A 23682-nucleotide genomic window follows, 5' to 3' on the forward strand; every position below is an offset into this window, starting at 1 on the left:
TGTCAACAGTTCTACAGCTCATAATATAACCAGTCTGAAGGGTTCCCCTACTCACAGACTCTTTCATTTACTGGGAGTTAAGCCTCACTGCTAAATAATATATTTTGAAACTGGAAAACCGGGCATGCTGCCTTCTATAATACACCACTATACTCATGATGGCAGGAGGGTGGCTTGGGGACTGGGGCAATGACACGGGAAGGATTCAATCATTGCCCTTACTTATCTTTGATCTTCTTCCCATCCTCACACTGAATAATCACTTGTTCCTACCTTCCCTGTGAACCTCTCTTGCCTGGCTGCAAAATTTTAAGACACCAAAGACAAAATTACATTATGCTCTGAGTGATTACTTACAAGTACATCAGAATACTTATTTACATAGAAAAGCACTGGAAAGGAAGAACACAAAATATGAAAGACGATACAGTACTGAAATTTTTCTTTTTTTTTAAACTGTAATAAATTTGTGCAATAAATAAAAAAGGAGGGACAACCATATCAGAACAACAGGCAAGGAGGTGGCAAACTAGGTAAGTCTCCTTGGAGAACAAAAAATATATTTAAAATACAATAGCCCTACTATAACTGATTTATGGCTCAGGTGACTAAACACAATTTGAAGCAGTAACAACACTCATGAGCTGAAAATAAAATACTTTTAGCCGTTTTATTCTTCCTGCCTCTTTCCCAAAGAATATGCCAATGAAGCTGTTCTTGATGTCACAATATTCATATATCACAAAATTTCTGCATTTAAACTACCTTGCCTACTGAAAATAGGAGAACATAATCATTTCATCTCTAGGAACCAGTAACCAAAAAAAAAAAAAAAAAAAAAGTCCTTAGAGATTATTTATTTATTTATTTATTTAGAGACATAGTCTCGCTCTGTCTCCCAAGCCAGAGTACAGTGGCGTGATCTCAGCTCACTGCAACCTCCACCTCCCAGGTTCAAGTGATTCTCCTGCCTCAGCCTCCCGAGTAGCTGGGACTACAGGCGTGTGCCACCACGCCCGGCTAAATTCTTTGTATTTTTAGTAGAGATGGGGTTTCACCGTGTTAGCCAGGATGGTCTTGATCTCCTGACCTCATGATCCACCCACCTCGGCCTCCCAAAGTGCTGGGATTATAGGCGTGAGCCACCACGCCCGGCTGAGAATAAAATTTTTAAGTGGGTATTACAAAATTCAGGTTTTATTATTCAGGGAAGTAGATGGATTGAGATTCAAAACTTTGGGAACTAGTTTCTTTTTAACTTTTGAAAACTAGATTTATTAGGCTAGGCAGCAACTATGATTAGGTATAAATAAACAGAAATTCAGGGGTCATTAATGTCGCTACATGCTCTTTATTTCAGTAGTTGCGGGTTAAAAGTAGACATTTCCTGGAACATATATTTAATAGTATTTATGACTGTTAATACTATTTAATAATAAAACTTTTGGCTGGGTGTGGTGGCTCACGCCCAGCACTTTGGGAGGCCGAGGCGGCGGACTGTTTGAGGTCAGGAGATCGAGACCAGCCTGGGAGACAAGGTTAAACCCCGTCTCTACTAAATATACAAAAATTAGCTAGGCATGGTGGTGCATACTGGTAGTGCCAGCTGCTCAGGAGGCTGAGGTGGAGGATTGCTTGAGCCCAGGAGGCAGAGGTTGCAGGGAGCTGAGATTGCACCACTGAACTCTAGCCTGGGTGACAGAGGGAGACCCTGTCTCAAAAATAATAATAAAAAAACTTTTGCTCTATACTTTGAAATATGACTGCCTTATTTAAACACTTGAAAAACAATCACTTAAAAATATAAGGCAAGAGGGCATTTTACAATAGTATAATCAGAATGTCCTTATCACCCAGGTAATTTAAATTTATCATAGGCATGTAATAATAATGCAGATCAAACAACCTTAACAAAAACAGCCAGGCACGGTTGCTCACACCTGTAATCCTAGCATTTCAGGAGGCTGAGGCGGGCAGATCACTTGAGGTCAGGAGTTCGAGACCAGCCTGGCCAAGATGGCGAAACCCCATCTCTATTGAAAATACAAAAATGAGCTAGGTGGGGTGGTGAGTGCCTGTAATCCCAGCTACTCAGGAGGCTGAGGTGGGAGGATCACTTGAACCCAGGAGGCAGAGGTTACAGTGAACCAACATCGCACCACTGGGCTCCAGCCTGAGTGACAGAGTGAGACTCTATCTCAAAAAACAAAAAACAGAAAACAGAAAACCAACCTTAACGAAAGCAGCCAAAACTTTCAGGGTTCCCTCCCCCATTCACTCTTCTGACCTAAACAAAATTGAACAAAATAAACGAAAGAACAAGATCATGATATCAAGAGTCCCACAACTTTCCATTTCTCCCCAACTTAAAAATAAACAGGTTTAACAGTGTATAAAATGAAATCTACTTAGTATATGAAAGACAGTTAAAAATATTTAATATCATTTTAGTTTCTCTTATGAAACAATTAAGCTAAAATACTGACTCGTTATATTTTTCCTTATCAGAACTCCTATTCTTTTGGATGTCATCCTATCCTCAAGCTCGTATCAGCTCAGATTGAAATAAAGTACTTACATGGGCATAAGAGTAGACTTCTTAAGACTTTATATTTGAAAGAACCATTTTTAAGTAACTTATTAAGAATTTAGGCCAGACGCGGTGGCTCATGCCTGTAATCCCAGCACTTTGGGAGGCCGAGGCGGGCAGATCACCTGAGGTTGGGAGTTCTAGACCAGCCTGACCAACATGGAGAAACCCCATCTCTACTAAAAATATAAAATTAGCTGGGCATAGTGGCACATGCCTGTAATCCCAGCTACTCAGGAGGCTGAGGCAGGAGAATTGTTTGCACCCAGGAGGCAGAGGTTGTGGTGAGCCGAAATCGCCCCATTGCACTCCAGCCTGGGCAACAAGAGCAAAACTCCATCTCAAAAAAGAAACAATTTAAAATATCTAATGTTCACATTTTCAATTCAACAAATCTGTGGGTTAGTTTGCTTTTTGGTTTGTTTGTTGGTTTTAGAGTGGAGGTAGGGACTTAAATCAAAACCCATTATTTCCAGGGCAGATCATATATTATACTACACAAGTCAGTTTTCAAATTCCAGATTTGCTTTTCACAGCAATGCCTTCATTTTGTTAACAAAAGTGGGCTCCTATATGTTTCTATCAAGTCCACTTGTAACACATTCAACACAGAGGAGTGATAATTTCCTAAAAGTTCAGTTGGGGTAAAGGTGGGGGTGGGGCAGGCATCACCTAAGAGCTAATAGTAGCACTGTCTCATGGTGTGAGATTGAAGTTTCTCATCTCACTAACACTTTTTTTCATGCCACCTCCTCCAATGCAGTAGGATTTTAATCATAATTTGGATTTTTTTTTTTTTTTTTGAGACACAGTTTCACCCTTCTTGCTCAGGCTGGAGTGCAATGGCACAATCTCGGCTCACTGCAACCTCCGCCTCCTGGATTCAAGCAATTCTCCTGCCTCAGCCTCCTGAGTAGCTGGGACTACAGGTGTGCGCCACCACTCCTGGCTGATTTTGTATTTTTAGTAGGGACAGGCTTTCATCATGTTGGCCATGCTGGTCTCGAACTCCTGTCCTCAAGTGATCCCCCTGCCTTGGCCTCCCAAAGTGCTGGGATTACAGGCGTGAGCCACCATGCCCAGCCCATAATTTGAATTTTTAAACCAGAAAGTTATTATGGTCAATCCAAAATAACCCAAAGAACTTGCTGAAGTTATATCAATAAGCAGCTTTTTATTGAAGGACTGAAAGAATTAAATAGAAGGCACAGTAGCACTGTAAAGCTTTCTCAGAACATAATAATCTTTTTATATGTATGTGTGGAACCCAGACTTTCTTTTTTGTTGTTAAAAATGTCTTCTGGACAATCAGAAAATCCTTATTTGTCATCCTTCCCTTTGGTCTTTCTGTAAACCATTTCCCGAAAACTGGCCAGAATCTTGTTCTCTCTCTTTCGTCTCTCTTCTTGGTTAAAGGATGCAAGGGCTCTCTTCTCATCAGCACTATAGATCTGGTTCTCTTTTCGCAGTCGCACAGCCTCCATTCGGCGATGCCTGGAGAGAATTTTATTTTTGGCTTAATTTCTCAGTAATTATTTTCATAGTACATCCTCATTAATCCTTTCTTACCCAGAGTGGTCTATTTAACAGCTGACAAGTAAAAACTGTTTTTGAAATGGGTTAAATTTCCAAAAGATCATTTATTAATATTTTAGCTGCCTAACACGTCCTTTTGTTTTGTTTTGTTTTGAGATGGAGTCCTGCTCTGTCGCCCAGGCTGGAGTGCAGTGGTGCAATCTTGGCTCACTGCAACTTCTACCTCCCTGGCTCAAGCAATTCCCCTATCTCAGCCTCCTGAGTAGCTGGGATTACAGGTCCGGCTAATTTGTGTATTTTTAGTAGAGACGGGGTTTCACCATGTTGGCTAGGATGATCTCGAACTCCTGACCTCAAGTAATCCGCCTGTCTCAGCCTCCCAAAGTGCTGAGATTACAGGCGTGAGCCACCGTGCCCGGCCCTGATATGTCTTTGATTGATTTCCACTATTCAAATAATGATCTCTGATATTCTGTCAACATAGTACATGCTATCCTTTTTTTTTTTTTCTTTTTTTTGAGATGTAGTCTGGCTCTGTCACCCAGGCTGGAGTGCAGTGGCGCAATCTTGGCTCACTGCGACCTCTGCCTCCCGGGCTCAAGTGATTCCCCTGCCTCAGCCTCCCGAGTAGCCAGGACTACAGGTGTGTGCCACCACGCCTGACTAATTTTTCTATTTTTAGTAGAGATGGGGTTTCGCCATGTTGGCCAGGCTGGTTTCAAACTCCTGACCTCAGGTGATCCACCCGCCTCGGCTCCCAAAGTGCTGGGATTACAGGTGTGAGCCACCGTGCCCGGCTGCTATCATTAATTTCAAATAGTAAGGGTATACGTCTAATTTGTTTCCAGTAAAACAACCAGAAATGGTCAAATTATTAAACTTCCTAGGTGATATATCCATTTGCCTTTGTGGAATTGATAGCAGGATAGATAAAACATTTAACTAGTCATTAATCAGAAGGAACTTCCTTCAAGGTTCTACTTTACCATACAACCAAAAAAACCAGGTCTAGGCTGGGCACGGTGGCTCACGCCTGTAATCCCAGCACTTTGGGAGGCTGAGGCGGGCAGATCACCTGAGGTCAGTTCAAGACCAGCCTGGCCAACGTGGTGAAACCTCGTCTCTACTAGAAATACAAAAATTAGTTGGGTGTGGTGGCGGGTGCCTGTAATCCCAGCTACTCGGGAGGCTGAGGCAGGAGAATCGTTTGAACCCAGGAGGCGGAGGTTGCAGTGAGCTGAGATCGCACCACTGCACTCCAGCCTGGGGGACAAGAGTGAAACTAGGTCTCCAAAAAAAAAAAAAAAAAAAAAAAGAACCAAGTCTAAATCTATAATTGAAGAGCAGTTTTTGTCAGTGGATTTAACTTCGGAGCCTCCCTCTGTCACTCAGGCTGGAGCGCAGTGGCATAATCTCGGCTTATTGCAACCTCTGCCTCCCAGGTTCAACCGATTCTCCTGCCTCAGCCTCCTGAGTAGCTGGGATTACAGGCACCCGCTACCACGTCCAGCTCCTTTTTATATTTTTAGTAGAGACAAGGTTTCACCATGTTGGCCAGGCTGGTCTTGAACTCCTGGCCTCAAGTGAATCGTCTGCCTCGGCCTCCCAAAGTGCTGGGATTACAAGTGTGAGCCACTGCACCTGGCTGCTGCACTGTTTTTTATATTTGGTGATACAGGGTCCTACTTTCATCTTTTTTTATATGAATAACCATTTCTTTCCTATTTCATGTACTGAATGTTTCTTTCTTTCCCCATTGATCTGACATGCTATCTCTTTCGTACACTGAAGTTCCAAACATGTATCTTTGGGCTCTGAATTTTATTTTTTTTTGAGATAGTGTTTCACTCTTGTTGCCCAGGCTGGAGTACAATGGCGAGGTGTCAGCTTACTACAACCTCTGCCTCATGGGTTCAAGTGATTCTCCTGCCTCAGCCTCCCAAGTAGCTGGGACTACAGGCACCCACCACCACACCCAGCTAATCTTTGTATTTTTAGTAGAGATGAGGTTTCACCACGTTGGCCAGGCTGGTCTTGAACTCCTGACCTCAGGTGATCCACCCGCCGCAGCTTCCCAAAGTGCTGGGATTACAGGCGTGAGCCACTGCGCCTGGCCTGAATTTTATTCCATTGAACAATTCAGTTGTTCTCCTATGCTTTCTAAAGTGCTGTAAGCTTCATAATAAATCCTCCTATCTTGTAGGCGAAATCTTACCTTCCTCCTCTTTTTTTTCAGGAGTGACTTGGCTATTCTTGTCCTTTTAGTCTAACACATACATTTTAGAACTGGCTTATTAAGTTTCATGAAAAACTGTGTTGTGATTTTGATTGGGACTGTATTCAATATAAAGATCAATTTGGGAAGAACTGACAACTTTACAATATTGATTTCCTATCCATGAACCTGGTATCTCTCCAGTTATTTAAGTTTTCTTTAATCTTACCTTCTTGCTCTTCTTCTTCAGAAATGACCTGGCTATTCTTGTCCTTTTAGTGTAATATATACATTTTAGAACCAGTTGAATAAGTCTCATGAAAAACTATGTTGTGATTTTGATTGGAACTGTTGAATATACAGACCAAGTCTTACATTTTTCTCCATAGAACCTGGGGCATCTTTTGTTAAGATTTATTCTTTTTTTTTTTTTTTTTTGAGACGGAGTCTTGCTCTGCCACCCAGGCTGGAGTGCAGTGGCCAGATCTCAGCTCACTGCAAGCTCCGCCTCCCGGGTTTACGCCATTCTCCTGCCTCAGCCTCCCGAGTAGCTGGGACTACAGGCGCCCGCCTCGTTTTTTTTTTTTTTGTATTTTTAAGTAGAGACAGGGTTTCACCGTATTAGCCAGGATGGTCTCGATCTCCTGACCTCGTGATCTGCCCATCTCGGCCTCCCAAAGTGCTGGGATTACAGGCTTGAGCCACCGCGCCCGGCCGAGATTTATTCTTAAGTCCTTCATATTCTGACACTGTTATAAACTTTCTAGGTTTCTGCTGTTGGTAAATAGAAATGAAATTCATTTTTATTGGAACTGTATTGAATATACAATCTCTTAATAATGTTTTATAGTTTTCCTCACAGAGTGTTGGGCATCTTTTGTTAAGATTTATTCTGAAGTCCTTCATATTCTCTGATACTATTACAAATGTTGTTTTCTTCTTATCTAGTTACATTTTCTAGTTATCTGTTGCTGGTAAATAGAAATGCAATGGATTTTTGTGTATTAACCTTATATCCAACCATTTGTTAAACACTCCTCTTATTTATAATTTATCTGGAGATTCTTTGGGATTTTCTATGTAAACAAATCATTTACAATGTCATTCACAAAAAAATGACACTTTATTTTTTGAGACGGAGTTTCACTCTTGTCACCCAGGCTGGAGTGCAATGGCATGATCTTGGCTCACTGCAACCGCCTCCTGGATTCAAGTGATTCTCCTGCCTCAGCCTCCTGAGTAGCTGCGACTACAGGCATCCGCCACCATGCCCAGCTCATTTTTGTATTTTTGGTAAAGATGGGGTTTCACCATGTTGGCCAGGCTGGTCTTGAATTCCTGACCTCAGGTGATCCACCTGACTATGCCTCCCAAAGTGCTGGGATTACAGGCGTGAGCCACCGTGCCTGGATAAAAAATGACATTGTTATATCGTCCTTTCCAATCCTTATTATTATTATTATTATTATTGTTTTTTCAGGCCAAGTCTCACTTTCCAGGCTGGCATGCAGCGGTGCGATCTTGGTTCATTGCAACCACCGCCTTCTGGGTTCAAGCGATTCTCCTGCTTCAGCCTCCTGAACAGCTGGGATTACAGCTGCGTACCACCACGTCTGGCTAATTTTTGTGTTTTTAGTAGAGATGGGTTTCACCATGTTGCCCAGGCTAGTCTTGAACTCCTGGGCTCAAGTGATCAGCCTGCCTTGGCCTCCCAAAGTGCTGGGATTACAGGCATAAGCCACCGTGCCCGGCCTTCCTTTCCAATCCTTGTGTCTCTAATTTCTTTTTCTTGCCTTACTGCATGGGTCCTCCAATGTAATACTTCAAATATTGGTCCTCAGAATTACAAGATTCTGGAGGTGCTTCAGGGTTTCTGCAAATATTTGCCTTCAGTGTCATTTAAAAATAGTTATCTACTTTAAAAAGTTTATCAAGTTTTAAAGAATCCAAAATTCAATTTGATCTAAGTACTCCTGCCCTATTAGCTCATTCTCCTGGTTCTTCCTGGAACTTTTCCCTTTCCTAATTTTATATTCGTTTCCCCATGCTGAATCCAGTGTCTTTTTAAAATTTATATATTTATTCATTTATTTATTAGCCAGGACATATTCTCAGCTGACCAATGTCTTTTATCATCTTTTTCTGTTATTCAGTCTCAGAAATCTGGGTCCATAAAGAACTGGAGACAAACTTGTAACCAGGAAACACTGTCTTGTGAAAATATTTCCCTAATTGCTACATTCCTCATGGGACAGTGATAAATAGCTGAATTTAACGATATCCTCCAGTGGATAAAATATCTGTACCCAAATACCAATTAGGAAAGGACATTAGAAAGACTAATTCTTTGAAGTCAGAGATATAGCTGAGTTTGAAGCTGAGTTGCATATATACTTGGAATTGCAGAAAACCATGTTATACTAACAAAACTAATATCAAACCAATATTTATACTCTACTTTTAATAGGAAACAGTCACTTAATGAGAATCAATTATGAAAATATAATTCTGGTAGTAAAAAAGAAGATCTAATCATGGAAACTGAGCTTAATGCCAATAACATACCTGCTACCACTCATTACATAACCTGAGCATTCAAACGATGCAATTTCTTCACTTGTCAAGCCAATTTCACCTCTTCGTGGGATACGTTTTCCAGCTTTTACATATTCAGCCATAGCTGCACCTTCACCAGGTAACAGAGCATGGCCATAGCTACAAAGTAATTCAGAATTCACAAAAGGTCCATTAAATCATCTTAATATTAAAAACTCATAATCTAAAGAGAGCACCAAAAAACCCCACATTTTCTCTCAGACAAGAGTAGGAGTAACAATGCTCAGCAGTAGTGTGCTAGGAAGCTCAATGTGAATTGCTTTATCCTAATTAGTGTATTAAATATTGCATTGCACTATGACCTATACAACCAACCCAGAAATGCAGACATATTTTGAAAAAAAGAACTGATGTGAGTATAGATTCACAGTTTACAATTATGGATTAATTTATCCCTACAGGTATTGTCATTACTGGTTCTGGCTCCAGCTGATTCCCTTTCCCTTTTTCCCTTAAAAAATCCAAAGTATGCCGGGCACAGCGTCTCATGCCTATAATCCGAGCACTTTGGGAGGCCGAGGTGGGCGGATCACCTGAGGTCAGGAGCTCGAGACCAGCCTGGCCAACATGGTGAAACCCTGTCTCTACTAAAAATACAAAATTAGCCGGGCATGGTGGTGCATGCTTGTAGTCCCAGCTACTCAGGAGGCTGAGGCAGGAGAATCACTTGAACCCAGGAAGTGGAGGTTGCAGCGAGCCGAGATCGTGTCACTGCACTCCAGCCTGGGCGACAGAGCGAGACTTTGTCTCAAAAAAAAAAAAAAAATCCAAAGTAGGCTGAGTGTAGTGACTGCTGCCTGTAATCTCAGCATTTTGGGAGGCTGAAGCGGGCAGATCACTTGAAGTCAGGAGTTCGAGACTATCCTGGCCAACATGGTGAAACCCCCATCTCTACTAAAAATACAAAAATTAGTCTGGGCGTGGTGGCAGGTGCCTGTAATCCTGGTTACTTGGGAGGCTGAGGCAGGAGAATCACTTGAACCTGGGAGGCGGAGGTTGCAGTGAGCCAAGATCATGCCACTGCACTCCAGCCTGGGCGACAGAGTGAAACTCAATCATGCCACTGTGCTTCAGCCTGGGAGGCAGAGACTCCATCTCAAAAAAACAAAACAAAACAAACAGAAAATTCTAGGCCAGGTGTGGTGGCTCACGCCTGTAATCCCAGCACTTTGGGAGGCTGAGGCAGGTGGATTATGAGGTCAGGAATTTGAGACCAGCCTGACCAACATGGTAAAACCCTGTCTCTACTGAAAATACAAAAAAATTAGCCGGGTGTGGTGGCGCATGCCTGTAATCCCAGTTACTCAGGAGGCTGAGGCAGGAGAATCGCTTGAACCTGGGAGGCAGGGGTTACAATGAGCCAAGATCACGCCACTAAACTCCAGCCTGGGCGACAGAGTGAGACTCCGTCTCAAAAAAAGAAAAAAAAAATTCTGCTGGTAAAAAAAAAAAAATAAGAGAAAAAAAGGAATAAAAAATTCTGTGAGGATCAAAGAGAAATAGAAATCACAGCTACTTGTGTAGGGGAAGTATTGGGAATCAGCATATGCATCTCCTTTTGAAAAGTGCTTCGAAGGATAGTAAGGATTTTAACAGGAAGAAACTGGGGATAAGGAAGAAAACAAAGGGCAGGGAAAAGAAGGGAAGGCATACTGGATGAAGAAATAAGCTGAACACTGCATAACAGTTGCAAAGTGCACATTAAGCACAGGGAATATTTAGTAGTCAAGCTCAGCCAGAACCCGAAGTAGATATAAGGGAACAGAGTCAGATAAGCTTGGCAAGGTAAGTTAGAACCAGACTTTTTGGAAGGTACTTTAGATATTATAAACACACTGCTACTTACTTCAAAGGTTTATCATCTTGAGAGGTAAGTGTTTTTGGAGCCTCTGGGCCAATTAAATCTGAGGGTTCTTCAGCCTCTGCATGAAAGATATTAAGAAACACATTCACATTCTGAATAATTGGTTACTTTAATGTTTCATCTGTTCTGAGTTAAAGTCTATCAGAAGAACCTACTTGTTCGATCCTTCCAGGGATTTTCCAGAAACTCTTCTTGGGATTCTTTAGAGCTTGAATCACTGGAGTCTTTTCTGCTCTTCTTAGACTTCTTTTTCTTATATTTCTTCCTATAGGGATTATAATTTGATGCAAATTCACTTCATCTTCCTATGTTAGAGGGCATCTTTTCTTTTTCTTTCTAAATTTTGAACTGGTGACTATATATCTTAATTTTTCAAGGCAAAGAAAGGTGACAATAAAATGATCTGAATTCCCAGAGTATTCAAACTTGCAAGATAATTTTACTTAAAAAAATCTGCTTCTAACTTATCCTTGGAAACATAGCAAGACCTCGTCTCTATTAAAAAAAAAAAAAAAAGTAGCTGAGTGTGATGGCACACACACCTGTAGTCTAAGCTATTCAGGAGGCTGAGGAGGGAGGATCACTTGAGCCCAGGAGTTCAAGGCTTCAATGAGCTATGATTAGCCACTGCACTCCAGCCTGGGCAACAGAGCGAGACACTGTCTCTAAACAATTTTTTAAAAATTATTATTTAACCAAATCATCTTTTGCTATAAAAATTATCACTAAAGGAGGCTGGGTGTAGTGTTTCACCCCTGTAATCCCAGCACATTGGGAGGCTGAGGCAGGTAGGTCACTTGAGCCCAGGGGTTAGAAACTAGCGCTGGGCAACATGACAAAACTGTGTCCCTACAAAAAATATAAAAATTAGCCAGGTGTGGTGGCACATGCCTGTAGTCCCAGGTATGGGGAAGGTGGGGTCAGAGGTGGGAGGATGGCTTGATCCTGGAAGGTTGAGGTTATAGTGAGCTGTGATCGTGCCACTGCACTCCAGCCTGGGTGACAGGGTGAGACACAGTCTCAAAAAAAAAAAAAAAAAAAAAAAAATTCACTAAAGGGAATAATGAAATACAGTTCTGATGTTGTAGAAAGACAACAGAAAAACAGCCTAAAAAGTCCCAACAATTTGAACATTATGAACAATTTTATGTGTAATGGATTAAAATATGTCAAATATGTTTAAATCCTTGGGTTCATAAAACTTTTAAAAAATTCAAGTCATTATTTGAAAAGTAATAAAACAAAAACAATCAAGCAATTATCCTGCTCTTACTATATAAACTGTATTTCAGGGTATCTAAATAGTTGATGAGGGTAAGTTTCTCTTAAAGAATTATTCGCCTAATAAATGAAGGATAAAGCCAGGATTACTATCACCTTTTTACAACCCCTAATGAAATAATGGATCGAGATAATGACCATCAATGGCTGTTAATACGATAAAAAGAGACAACCAGACATTATTTGCCTCCTGACAGTACACAGCACCACCTATGAAGTATTCTTGCCCCAAATTCAAATCTGAACCTTGTCAGGCCTCTAGACCTATCAATCTATTAGAAATACGGAGGACAGAACATGCCAAAAAAACTGTAAGAATACAGTCATTGCAATTTAGGGACATTATTTGGATCCTGATTGGAATAAACTACAGAAAAAACGGCTGAGAATTGAGGAATTATTATTAAATGTTTCAGGCACAATAGTAGCATTCTGGTTATGGGTTTTTTTTTTTTTTTTTTTTTTTTTTTAATATAGAGACAGGGTCTAGCTATGTTGCCCAGGCTGGTATTGAACTCTTGGACTCAAACGATCCTCCTGCCTGGCCTCCCAAAGTGCAGGGATTACAGATATGTGCCACTGTGTCTGGCCAGTTTTCTGTTTTGTTTTGTTTTAAACAATGCCTATCTTTTAGAGAAAGGTACTGAATTGCTTATGGATGGAATGATATCTGAGACTGGTTCCAAAATAAATGATGGATGGCAGATACTGACCATGAGTTGATAATTATTTAGACTGCATGACAGGTGCAGGAGGGATCATTATACTACTTTATGTAATTTTATATACATTTGAAATTTTCTGGCCGGGTGTGGTGGCTCACACCTGTAATCCCAGCACTTTGGGAGGCCAAGGTGGGAGGATCACTTGAGGTCAGGAGTTGGAAACCAGCCTGGCCAACATGGTGAAATCCCATTTCTACTGAAAACACAAAAATTAGCCAGGCATGGTGGTGGGTGCCTACAGTCCCAGCTACTAGGGAGGTTGAGACATGAGAATCGCTTAAACCTGGGAGGCAGAGGTTGCAGTGAGCCGAGATTGAACCACTGCACTCCAGCCTGAGCAACAGAGTAAGACTCTGTCTCAAAAAAAAAAAAAAAAGAAAAGAAAAGAAATTTTCCATAATAAAACTTAAAAAACTGACGATCTGTGTTTCTTCTTCTTTTCCTTTTTCTTGGCTTTCTTTGCTCTCCTTTTGTTATCTTCATCTGCAAATTAAAGCACATTACAATTAAGAAAAAATTTAACTCTAAAACCATAGTACTTTTGAGTAGGTAACTACCCTATTGCTGTCCCATTTATTGTTACAAAGAAATTACCTAATTGAAACATTTATTGCTATTTGTCAGGAACTGTAGGAGGTACTATGAACATAGAAATTAAAGTCACTAGGTATTTGGTGATATAGGGTATTATTAATAATTTTATTGCGTGAGATAGTGTGGTGGCTAAGTAGGAAAATGCCTCTTTTTACGGGACACATACAGAAATATTTAGGGTGAAAGTGTGAGAATATTTGTAATTAACTTTGACTATCTCAGTGAAAAGCCCGTATTTGAAGCAAATATGTAAAAATACTAACAACTGCCAGATCTAGGTGATAAGTATATGGTATTAATTATACTATTCTCTTTGCTTTTCTGAATATTTAAATATTTTCATAATAAAAAGGGAAAGAAAAGTATGTGTGTGTTGGAGGCGGGGAGAGAGAATACTTTCCCGGAGCTCAGTCTAATGGAGGAGACAGGTAAAGAGATCAATACAATCTGGAGTGATAGAGGGAAGCTTGGGGAACCTGGACACACAGAGGAGTCTCAAAATCAGACTGATATGGGGAGGGTGGCTGAGGAATGGTTGATAAGGAAAGGTGACTCTTAAAGTAGTTCTTTGATTACAAAAGTAACGTATGCCCATTGGTGCAATGAGTAAACCAAGCTGGATGGAGGGAGAGACTGGCATTGTAGGCAGAGGGCCTCTCTACCAAGTAACAATTAAGAGAAAGAACATGGAATACTGAGGAGACAGAAAGTAGTTTTCAGATTACAGAGGATGCTACAAGAGAGTGTAACAGGGTATATGTGATTAGAGAGAAGTGAGTCAGGGTCTGAACTTCACCCTGAAGGCTATGGAGTGCTATTGAAGGATTTTAAGTAGGTATTTGGTGATATAGGGTATTATTACTAATTTTATTGTATGAGATAGTGTTATAGTTAAGTATAAAAAAATGCCTCTTTTTAAGGGATGCATACAGAAATATTTGAAAGTTCTGTCTTCCAGCATTGAGGAAGAGAAGTGACAGGGAGGGTCAGGAAACTTCGGCGATATCAGAGGAAGGTGAATCTTTGTGTAATGTGTTAACCTCAGAGGAGGCACCTTCTGGTCAATCATCAGACAGGAGAGAGTACAAAAAAGAGACTTTTTGTAATGCACTACCGCAGATAGGGTGCCTTCCACAAATAGGCAGCCAGCAAGAAGTAGGCACTTTATGGCATACCTTTTTGAAAACTGTACAGAGGTGCTCACTGGGCACGAGAATTAAACAAAAGAGCCCTTCCACTGGGCTGATGCAGCCCTGTAAGGCTTACTTTGGTACAGCCCAACCCCCTGACTTGGTCTGGTGCCATGGGCCTTGTAAAACTTTGCACAACCAATCCCAATACGGAGTCAGATTGCTTAGGTTTGAATCCAAACTGTGTGACCTTAGGGATAGTACTTGTAATCTACTCTGTCTCCTTTTCCTCATCTATAAGATGTACCCTACAGTTATTGTATGGATTAAATGGCAATAATGAATATAAAGTGCTTACTGGGGTACCTGGCACAAGGTTAGCAAGTGTTCAAAAAATCTTCAGTATTATTATTGTTTCCAGGAACCTTCTTCTAAAATAAGTTTTAAGAAGTAAAACTAGTTTTGAAGCAAGGCTTACAGAATGCTGTTGGCTTTCTTACCACTGGAGTCTGTTTCAGAATCAGAGTCACTGTCACTATCTTCAGAATACTTCTTATGTTTTCTTTTCGATGATTTTTTCTTTCTCCTTTTCTTGGACCTTTCTTTTGAATGGCTAGACTTCTTCTTCTTCTTTTTTTCTTCTAAGAAAATACAAATAAAAAAGTTATAGTCTATAAAAGTATTTCTGAACATCAAAAGAAATAGACGATGGGCAATTTGAGTAAAAGCAAAGTCTAATGTTCAACTATTTACAAACTGATTTTTTAAAATCTCTCAATAAAATAGCTCTGTATTTAAAAAAATATCCTTTTTTTTTTTTTTAATACCTTCTGAAGTAGAAGCTGAAGTAGTGCTTTTCTTTGGCTCTTCATCCTCCACTGGTGTATGTTCATCAGAACTGAATTTAAATAAAATGGTTATAAGAATTAGGAAAGTGATGAGATATGGACCATGGAGTATAAAAATATGAACTCCAAATTTTTCAATAACAGCATTGATTGTCCAAGAACCATTAAAAGCAAGCATTGGAGATCCTAAGGCAGAACTTGGGAATCAAAAAAAACAAAACAACAACAAAGCAAGCACTGAATTACTTTCGTAAACGTGCAGTTCAAGGGTCTACCATCTTTGTAATAATAAAATAACTTATCATCTGCATAACACTTTAGAGTTTACAGAGTGCTATTTAAACAAAGTAGCATGGAGGATTTACATTTTCATAAGAAACCACAGGGAAAAAGTAGAGAAACAGGAACCATAGGAAAGATTAAAGAAACAGGATATAAGAAGGCTGAAGAAAGACTTTACAATTTTATTTTAAGCATGTAAAAGACAAATGGTAAAGCAGCAACTGTTCTATCTCCTCAGAACAAAAACCTAACAAACTACAGTCTAAAGAGATTTTGTTCTGTTGCAGAGAATTCTGAAAATGAGTATTATTTAAATTCTACAATAGTTTAGAAAAGGAGTTTCCATATCATATAATATTTTCCTCTGAAGATCACACTTGGAGTAATTTAAATATCGTCTAGAAAATTATTTTGGCTAGGCGTGGTGGCCCCCGCCTGTAATCCCAGCACTTTGGGAGGCTGAGGTGGGCGGATCATGAGGTCTGGAGTTCAAGACCAGCCTGACCAACATGGTGAAACCCCATCTCTACTAAAAATACAAAAATCAGCCGGGCATGGTGGCGCGCACCTGTAATCCCTGGTACTTGGGAAGCTGAGGCAGGAGAATCACTTGAACCTGGGAGGCGGAGGTTGCGGTGAGCCGAGCCGAGATCACACCACCGCACTCCAGCCTGGGTGACAGAGTGAGACTCTGTCTCAAAAAAAAAAAAAAAAAAAAAAAAAAAAGAAAGAAAACTATTTTTAGGGTTCCTTCCAACTCTAATTCAATGCATTCAGGTTCTTCAAGCATTTTCTTTTTTTTTTTTTCCCTCTTAAATAGAGATGGGGTCTCGTTATTTGCCCAGGCTGGTCTTGAACTCCTGGGATCAAGGAATCCACCTGCCTTGGCCTCCCAAAGTGCTGTGATTACAGATGTGAGCCACTGCACCTGGCCTCTTCAAGCATTTTCTAAAGGTATCTGTAAGAAAAAGTTTCAGATAATAATGCTTTATTATTCAGTCACAAATTACAGGTTTACCTGTCAAACACATTGTCTCAACTCAACCTAAAGTTGGCACAGAAATAGGGAAGAAGAAACATATGAATAGCATCAAAGAGAAAAGAAATAAGCAAAAAGAAAAAGCATTAAGCCTGCAGACAGTATTGGATATAGGAATATTAACCAAACAAAACCATACTGGTATATTCATTTTAAAAAATCTCTTTGTAGGCCGGGTGCAGTGGCTCATGCCTGTAATCCCAGCACTTTGGGAGGCCGAGGCAAGCGGATCACGAGGTCAGGAGTTCGAGACCAGCCTGGCCAACATGGCGAAACCACCGTCTCTACTAAAAATACAAAAATTAGCCGGGTGTGATGGCAGGTGCCTGTAATCCCAGCTATTCAGGAGGCTGAGGCAGGAGAATCACTTGAACCCAGGAGGCAGAGGTTGCAGTGAGCTGAGACTGCACCATTTCACTCCAGCCTGGGCGACAGAGCAAGACTCCATCTCAAAAACAAAAACAAAAACAAAAACAAAAACAAAAAACTCTTTGTAATGCTAGTATCTGGCATGCAATCTGCCACTGAGTTGAGAAAAAAGAATTCAAAATAATGTGTATTATTTAACAATGAACCCTCCTATTAATAGAAAATTTATACTTCATGAATTATTTTAGATTATGCTAAAATCTACTAGCAACATGTTTTAATCTTTAGATATGTTCTATGTTTTTAAAATGTAAGGGGTAGATGAATATAAATGACAAGAAAGAAAAATGTGAGATATATTTAAAGTTCTTCACTTAAACATTTTGATAATAGATTCAGGATTTAAACACATATTATAACATTTAAAAATATATTTTTTAACCACTTACTCTGGTTCAGGATTCTTTGGAGAAAGTCCCCATACTTCAGGAGCTCCCAATTCTCCAATTCTCTCTCTCTCACTTAATCTCCTAGCAGATAAAGATACGTAAATTATTACTCAATGGCTGAGTTGTTTCCTAAATATATAATCAAATTCAGTAGGAGTCCAGTTAAGCCTTTTTTCCCCTTATATTTTAAACATGAATAAAAACTTGGTTTAAATGTAAACTCATCACTTAAGTCTGATGTTCTGATGATACTATCAAATGGTACAGACTATAGAAATGATGGCCTGGGAGACTGTCAAGTGCATCCATTCCGCTGAATGCATGACACAGCTCTTAATTGCTCATTTCATCATCTGTAATATGTGACAGAAACAGTTTCACATTTGTAAGTAACTTCATTTGTTTACAGATTTATGGAAGGTGAAGAGAAGTCTCTTTTGATTTGGTCCAACCCTCAGTTTTCAGAAACCGAGGAATTAATGAAGAAAATAAAAATGATGCATTAGACGTAGAAAACAACTGAAGTTCTGAAAATGAAAGAAAAGTTTTTATTTTATTTTATTATTATTTTTTTAGACGGAGTCTTGCTCTGTCGCCCAGGCTGGAGTGCAGTGGCGCGATCTTGGCTCACTGAAACCTCCACCTCCTGGGTTCAATTCAATCAGGTGATCCACCTCAGGTGCTGGGATTACAGGTGTGAGCCACCACACCCAGCCCGAAAGAAAAGTGTTTTATTTTTTGTAGAGATGAGGTCTTGCAGCCCGGCACGGTGGCACATGCCTGTAATCCCAGCACTTTGGGAGGCTGAGGTGGGAGGATTGCTTGAGATCAGGAGTTCAAGACCACCCTGGCCAATATGGTGAAACCCCGTCTCTACTAAAAATAGAAAAATTAGCCAGTCGTGGTGGCGCATGCCTGTAATCCTGGCTACTACGGAGACTGAGGCAGGAGAATCGCTTAAACCCAGGAGGCAGAAGTTTCAGTGAGCCAAGATCGCGCCACTGCACTCTAACCTGGGAGACAGAGCGAGGCTCCATCTCAAAAAAAAAAAAAAAAAAAGAGGTCTTGCTTTGTTGCCCAGGTTGATCTTGAACTCCTGGCCTCAAGTAATCCTCTTGCCTCAGCCTCCCAAAGTGTTGGGATCAGAGGCATGAGCCACTGTACCTAGTCAAAAAGTTTCATTTAACAAAAAATGTACTTGGGGCTGGGCGTGGTGGCTCACACCTGTAAACCCAACACTTTGGGAGGCCAAGGCAGGTGGATCACCTGAGGTCAGGAGTTCAAGACCAGCCTGGCCAACATGGTAAAGCCCTGTCTCTACTAAAAAAAAAATACAAAAATTAGCTGGATGCGGTGGCGTGCACCTGTAGTTCCAGCTATTCAGAAGGCTAAGGCTGCAGAATCCCTTGAACCCCGGAGGTGGAGGTTGCAGTGAGCCAAGGTCACGCCACTGCACGTGATAGCCTGGGTGATAGAGCGAGACTCTTATCTCGAAATAAAAATCCAAAAAAAACACACAAAAAACTATACTCAATGAGATACAAGGTTTGTTCCCTCTCTGTTTTCCTTTTAGTTCCTTTTTGGAAAAGGACTGGATTTTGTATCTATTCTTTGAAGGACACTAAAATTTGTTTCTTCCTTTGTTTTATGCCTGTGGTTTCTTGTTCTAATTTTTGTTATTCCTCATAAACTAAAAAAACAAAACAAAACAAAGACTAAGGCTCATTCTCTTAAAGTTTAGCTGCTTGTGATTCCATTTGTTTTTAAAAATCCTTACAAAGTAAATATAATGGGAATGAGTGTTTGAATAAATTGTTTTTGCTTCCTTAATCAGGGGAAAAGGTATTATAACTATGCAGAGTCAGACTGAGAGGGTTTCTCACCTGAAGTAACAGACAATTTAAAAGGTAACATACTTATAGCCGTACTTGGAATTTATGGATTATGGGGGGAAGAACGCCTACCAAACTGTAAACAGTAGGAAGTCCTGTTGTCACCTGGTTTCATCTGTAATGTTAAGAAAAATTATTGGCTGGGCCCAGCACTTTGGGAGGCCGAGGTGGGTGGATCACCTGAGGTCAGGAGTTCGAAACCAGCCTGGCCAACATGGCGAAACCCTGTCTCTACTAAAAACACAAAAATTAGCTGAGTGTGGTGGTACATGCCTATAATCCCAGCTATTCAGGAGACTGAGGCAGAAGAATCACTTGAACCCAGGAGGCAGAGGCTGCAGTGAGCCGAGATTGCACCACTGCATTCCAGCCTGGGAGACAGAGCGAGACTCCATCTCAAAAAAAAAAAAAAAAGATAAATTATTTTCTAAATGTACATATGCAAGTTTCATCTAAGCAGTTCAGACATCTTTCGGTGAGGATTCTCCAAGAAGAAACCATTTACTTTTTGATTGACATAGCCTGTGGGTATGTTTCTGAAAAATTTAACTTGGAGAGATGGGTCTCCAACCTAACTCAGGACTGTTTTTACTCCCATGCAAGAAACATTAATAACACTTATGGAATAGTTACTATGTTCCAGGCACCTAATTATTAAAATCCCAAAATCTGTAGTACTTATTTTATCCCCTTTTTAATGATGAAGAAATGGAACCCAGAGAGGTTAAGTAACTTGACCAAGGTCACACAGCTATTAAGTGGCAAATAAGGGCTTCATACTCAGTCTGATTCTGGAGTTTGTCCTTTTCCTTTCTTTCTTCCTTTTCTTCTCTTCAGTTTTTTTTTTTTGTTTGTTTGTTTTTGAGACAGGATCTCCCTCTGTCACCGAAGCTGGAGTGCAGTGGTGAGATCATGGCTCACTGAAGCCTTGACCTCTCCAGCTAAAGTGATCCTCCCACTTTAGCATCCCCAGTAGCTGATATTACAAGCACATGCCACCTTGCCCAGCTAATTTTTAAAACACTTTTTGTAGAGACAGGGTACCCTATATTGCCCAGGCTGGTCTTGAACTCCTGGATTCAAGTGATCCTCATGCCTTGGCCTCCTAAAGTGTTGGGATTACAGGCATGAGCCTCTGTGCCCGGCCAAAAATGCATAGTTTTAAGGAGAAAGGAAAAGGCTCATAATTATGCTGTGTAAGTCTTAATATCTTACGTTTATTGTTAAATTATGTGTCAGGCACTGTACTAAGTTATTTACGTGCACTTATATGTTTAAAAGATGAGAAACTTAGAAATACTACAGGAATTGAGAGGTAGGTTAAAGTTCCAACAGCTGGGAGATGTCTTGATTCTTTTTCTTCCGGCAGTGGGAGGTAATAAAGTATAGTGACGAAAAGGGCAGGTTTGGCGGGGCATGTGGGGTCATACCTGTAATCCCAGCACTTTGGGAGGCCAAAGTGGGAGGATCACTTGAGACCAGGAGTTCGATACCAGCCTGGGCAACATGGTAAAACCCTGTCTCTACCAAAAAGTATAAAAATAAGCCGGGTGTGGTAGTGCACACCTATAGTGCCAGCTATGAGGGAGGCAGAGGTGGGAGGATCACTTGAGCCCAAGAAAGTGGAGGCTGCAATGAGCCAAGACTGCACCACTACACTCCAGCCTGGGCGACAGGGCTAGACCCTGCCTCTAAAACAAAACAAAACAATCCCCAAGCTATGCATTCTTCCACTCCAATACTTACTTTCATTAGAGATCGCCTCATTCTGGCGTCATTTTTCGACGCCAAGACTGAGACCACTTAACAAGACCTTCCTCAAGGTGGGGTCATCTATAGCTTATCAGATCACTTTTCCTACATGCATCTAATCGTCTTGTCTGAGGGGAAGGTTTATTTCCTCTCCAACTCAAACCCTTGATTTCATCCCTTCCTAATTCCCCACAAAACATTTCTACATACATATCCTGTTATCTCAGACCTGTGAGTTCCTTCATTCAACAAGCAATGGTTGAGTGCCTATAAAGTATTAGGCACTATCACAGAATTCTCTTCCGTTCACTGGCTCCTCCTTTCCATGAGCTCAGTCTAGTGGTGAATACAAATATATTCACGAACGATAATGACACCACCAGGTAAATGCTACAATCCTGGTAGTTATGAGGCTCTGGGCAATATTCGCTAACAAGACAGGAGGCAGAAGGGGGTAGCGGGAGACCAGGGCACCACTGCATGAAGGGGCCTGAGGATAACGGAAAATGAAAAGGACGAATAAAGGGTTGTCGAGGGTGGATTAAAGAAAGGGATGAAAATGGGTGCAAGGCAAGCAGAGTGAGCGAAATGCGAATGGTCAGAAACGGAATGAGTGATAGATCGGACTCTAAAGGCACGTAGGCTCGTACAAGACAAAGTGCGGCCGTCTCACTCACTTCTGCCGCAGGCTCTCCTCCCTCTCCTTGTCGAGGAGGCTAGGCCAAGGCTTGTCGCTCCCGTAGGGGCGCGAGTAGCTGCCATAATAGACTGACGAGGAGGCAGAAGCGAAGGGGATGCCCCGGGGTGCAGAGGGCCGCTCTCGAGAACGCGACCGGGAGCGTGAGCGGTAGGACTGGTTTCGGGAGCCTTGGCTGAGGCCACCCAACTGATGGCTGAGTCCATTCCGGTCCCCGGACCGAGAGCAAGAGTGCGAGCGAGAGCGGCGGCCCCGCGGGGAGCGGGCAGATTTGCTGGGCTTCGGACTCTTGGACGAACTGCGACGTCTTCCCCCCGAGCCCGAGGCCTCCCTATCCGGAGTGCGCGAGCCGGACACCGGAGCCATTGCTACTGGGGGGCCCCAGCAGCAGTGGGAGAAGGGGGCGCTCTCGCGAGCCTAGGAAGATATCTGTTGCCTTGGTTCCCGGGACCTGCCGCTGAGGTACAGCCCAAATCTGAGGAAACCTTGGAAACAGTTCTGGGTACGTTTGCAAAACCCTTCCCCGGATCTAGGCGGTCGTCGCCGACAGGAAGCGATATGTGTATCAATATAAATAAGCCGGTGGGGCAACTAGATTGCATACATCCTTCCAGTTCCGAGTGAGGTTCCTCAAGTCTAAGCAAGAGACCAAGTCCTTTCTCAGCCTTGAATTTGAAACACTTGAAGGGAAGTATATATTTCACTGAATATATATTTCAAACACAATATACCGTATACATTTCACTGAGTGGCCGTATGAACAACACAGTTAATTCTGCTTGTGTTTCATGTGCTTTCTGTATGCATTTGTATATAAATGTGTGTGTGTGTGTACGTCATGTATGAAAGTATGAATGTATATTTTCTTTTTCTTTCCAATCCCAAGCAAATAAGGAGGTTTTTTCACGACTGGGGATGAACTATGATGTCTAAGCTCCATATTGCCGTGTTAGCTTAGAGGGCGCAAATTTTGTTAATGGCTCGCGCCTGATAAACTCCAATTAAGTTTCCCGCCTAGAGAAAAACTGTATACTTATCCCCTAGCCATCCGTCTTCACCAATGTGCCCCAGCAAAAGGAGTTTTGTTTTTTTTTCTTGAGACGGGAACTCACTCTGCTCACTCTGTCGCCCAGGATGGAGTACAGTGGCAAGATCTCGGCTCCCTGAAACCTCTGCCTCCCGGGCTCAAGCGATCCTCCCACCTCCGCCTCCTGAGTCGCTGGGACTACAGGTGCGTGCAACACCAAGCCTGGCTAATTTTTTTTTTTTTTTTTTTTTTTTTTTTTTTTTTTTTTTTTTTTAGGGGGATCGGGGAGAGACAGGGGTTCCTCTTGTTGCCCAGGCTGGTCTCGAACTCTTGGGCTCAAGTGATCCGCCAGCCTCGGCCTCCCAAAGTGCTGGGATTATAGGCGTGAGCCACTGTGTCTGGCCTGTATTTTTTTTTTCCCCAAAAAGTGTCATTTTATTTTTTATTTTTATTTTTTGTATTTTTGAGACGGGCTCACTCTGTCACCCAGGCTGGAGTGCAGTGGCATATCTCGGCTCACTGCAACCTGTGTCTCCCAGGTTCAAGTGATTCTCCTGTCTCACTCAGTCTCCTGAGTAGCTGGGATTATAGACATGTGCCATCACGTGCAGCTAACTTTTTATTATTTTTAAAATGTGTACAAATCTATAGGATACATGTGAAATTTTGTTACATGTATATAATGTGTAGTGATGATTGATGTCAGGGTATTTAAGGTGTCCATTATCTGAGCACAATACATTTTTGTTATGTGTACTCTTGGCCTGGCGTGGTGG

General features: G+C 41.4%; 1 protein-coding gene across 1 annotated transcript; it reads right to left on the reverse strand.

The window, feature by feature from the left end:
- Positions 1 to 3741: 3741 nt before the first annotated feature.
- On the reverse strand, positions 3742 to 22413 carry NKAP (NFKB activating protein). Its single transcript, XM_010375087.2, has 9 exons — positions 21860 to 22413; positions 17539 to 17619; positions 15379 to 15449; positions 15052 to 15192; positions 13247 to 13310; positions 10977 to 11086; positions 10804 to 10879; positions 8907 to 9056; positions 3742 to 4084 (listed from the first exon to the last, which is right to left on the reverse strand). Exons 1-9 carry the CDS (start codon positions 22243 to 22245, stop codon positions 3910 to 3912), a joined length of 1254 nt encoding a protein of 417 aa, XP_010373389.2. The 5' UTR covers positions 22246 to 22413; the 3' UTR covers positions 3742 to 3909.
- Between the last annotated feature and the right edge of the window lie 1269 nt (positions 22414 to 23682).

Source organism: Rhinopithecus roxellana, chromosome 7, assembly GCF_007565055.1.
Source record: "Rhinopithecus roxellana isolate Shanxi Qingling chromosome 7, ASM756505v1, whole genome shotgun sequence".
In the NCBI taxonomy this organism is placed as follows: Eukaryota; Metazoa; Chordata; class Mammalia; order Primates; family Cercopithecidae; genus Rhinopithecus; species Rhinopithecus roxellana.

Excerpts from the sequence above, each read along its gene's own strand:
- NKAP (XM_010375087.2), bottom strand. The coding sequence starts at position 22,245 with ATGGCTCCGGTGTCCGGCTCGCGCACTCCGGATAGGGAGGCCTCGGGC. Across the intron at positions 17,620-21,859 it reads GAGGAGAGCCTGCGGCAGAA|GAGATTAAGTGAGAGAGAGA; the intron begins GTGAGTGAGACG and ends TTTATCTGCTAG. Across the intron at positions 4,085-8,906 it reads TATGTAATGAGTGGTAGCAG|GCATCGCCGAATGGAGGCTG; the intron begins GTATGTTATTGG and ends AATTCTCTCCAG.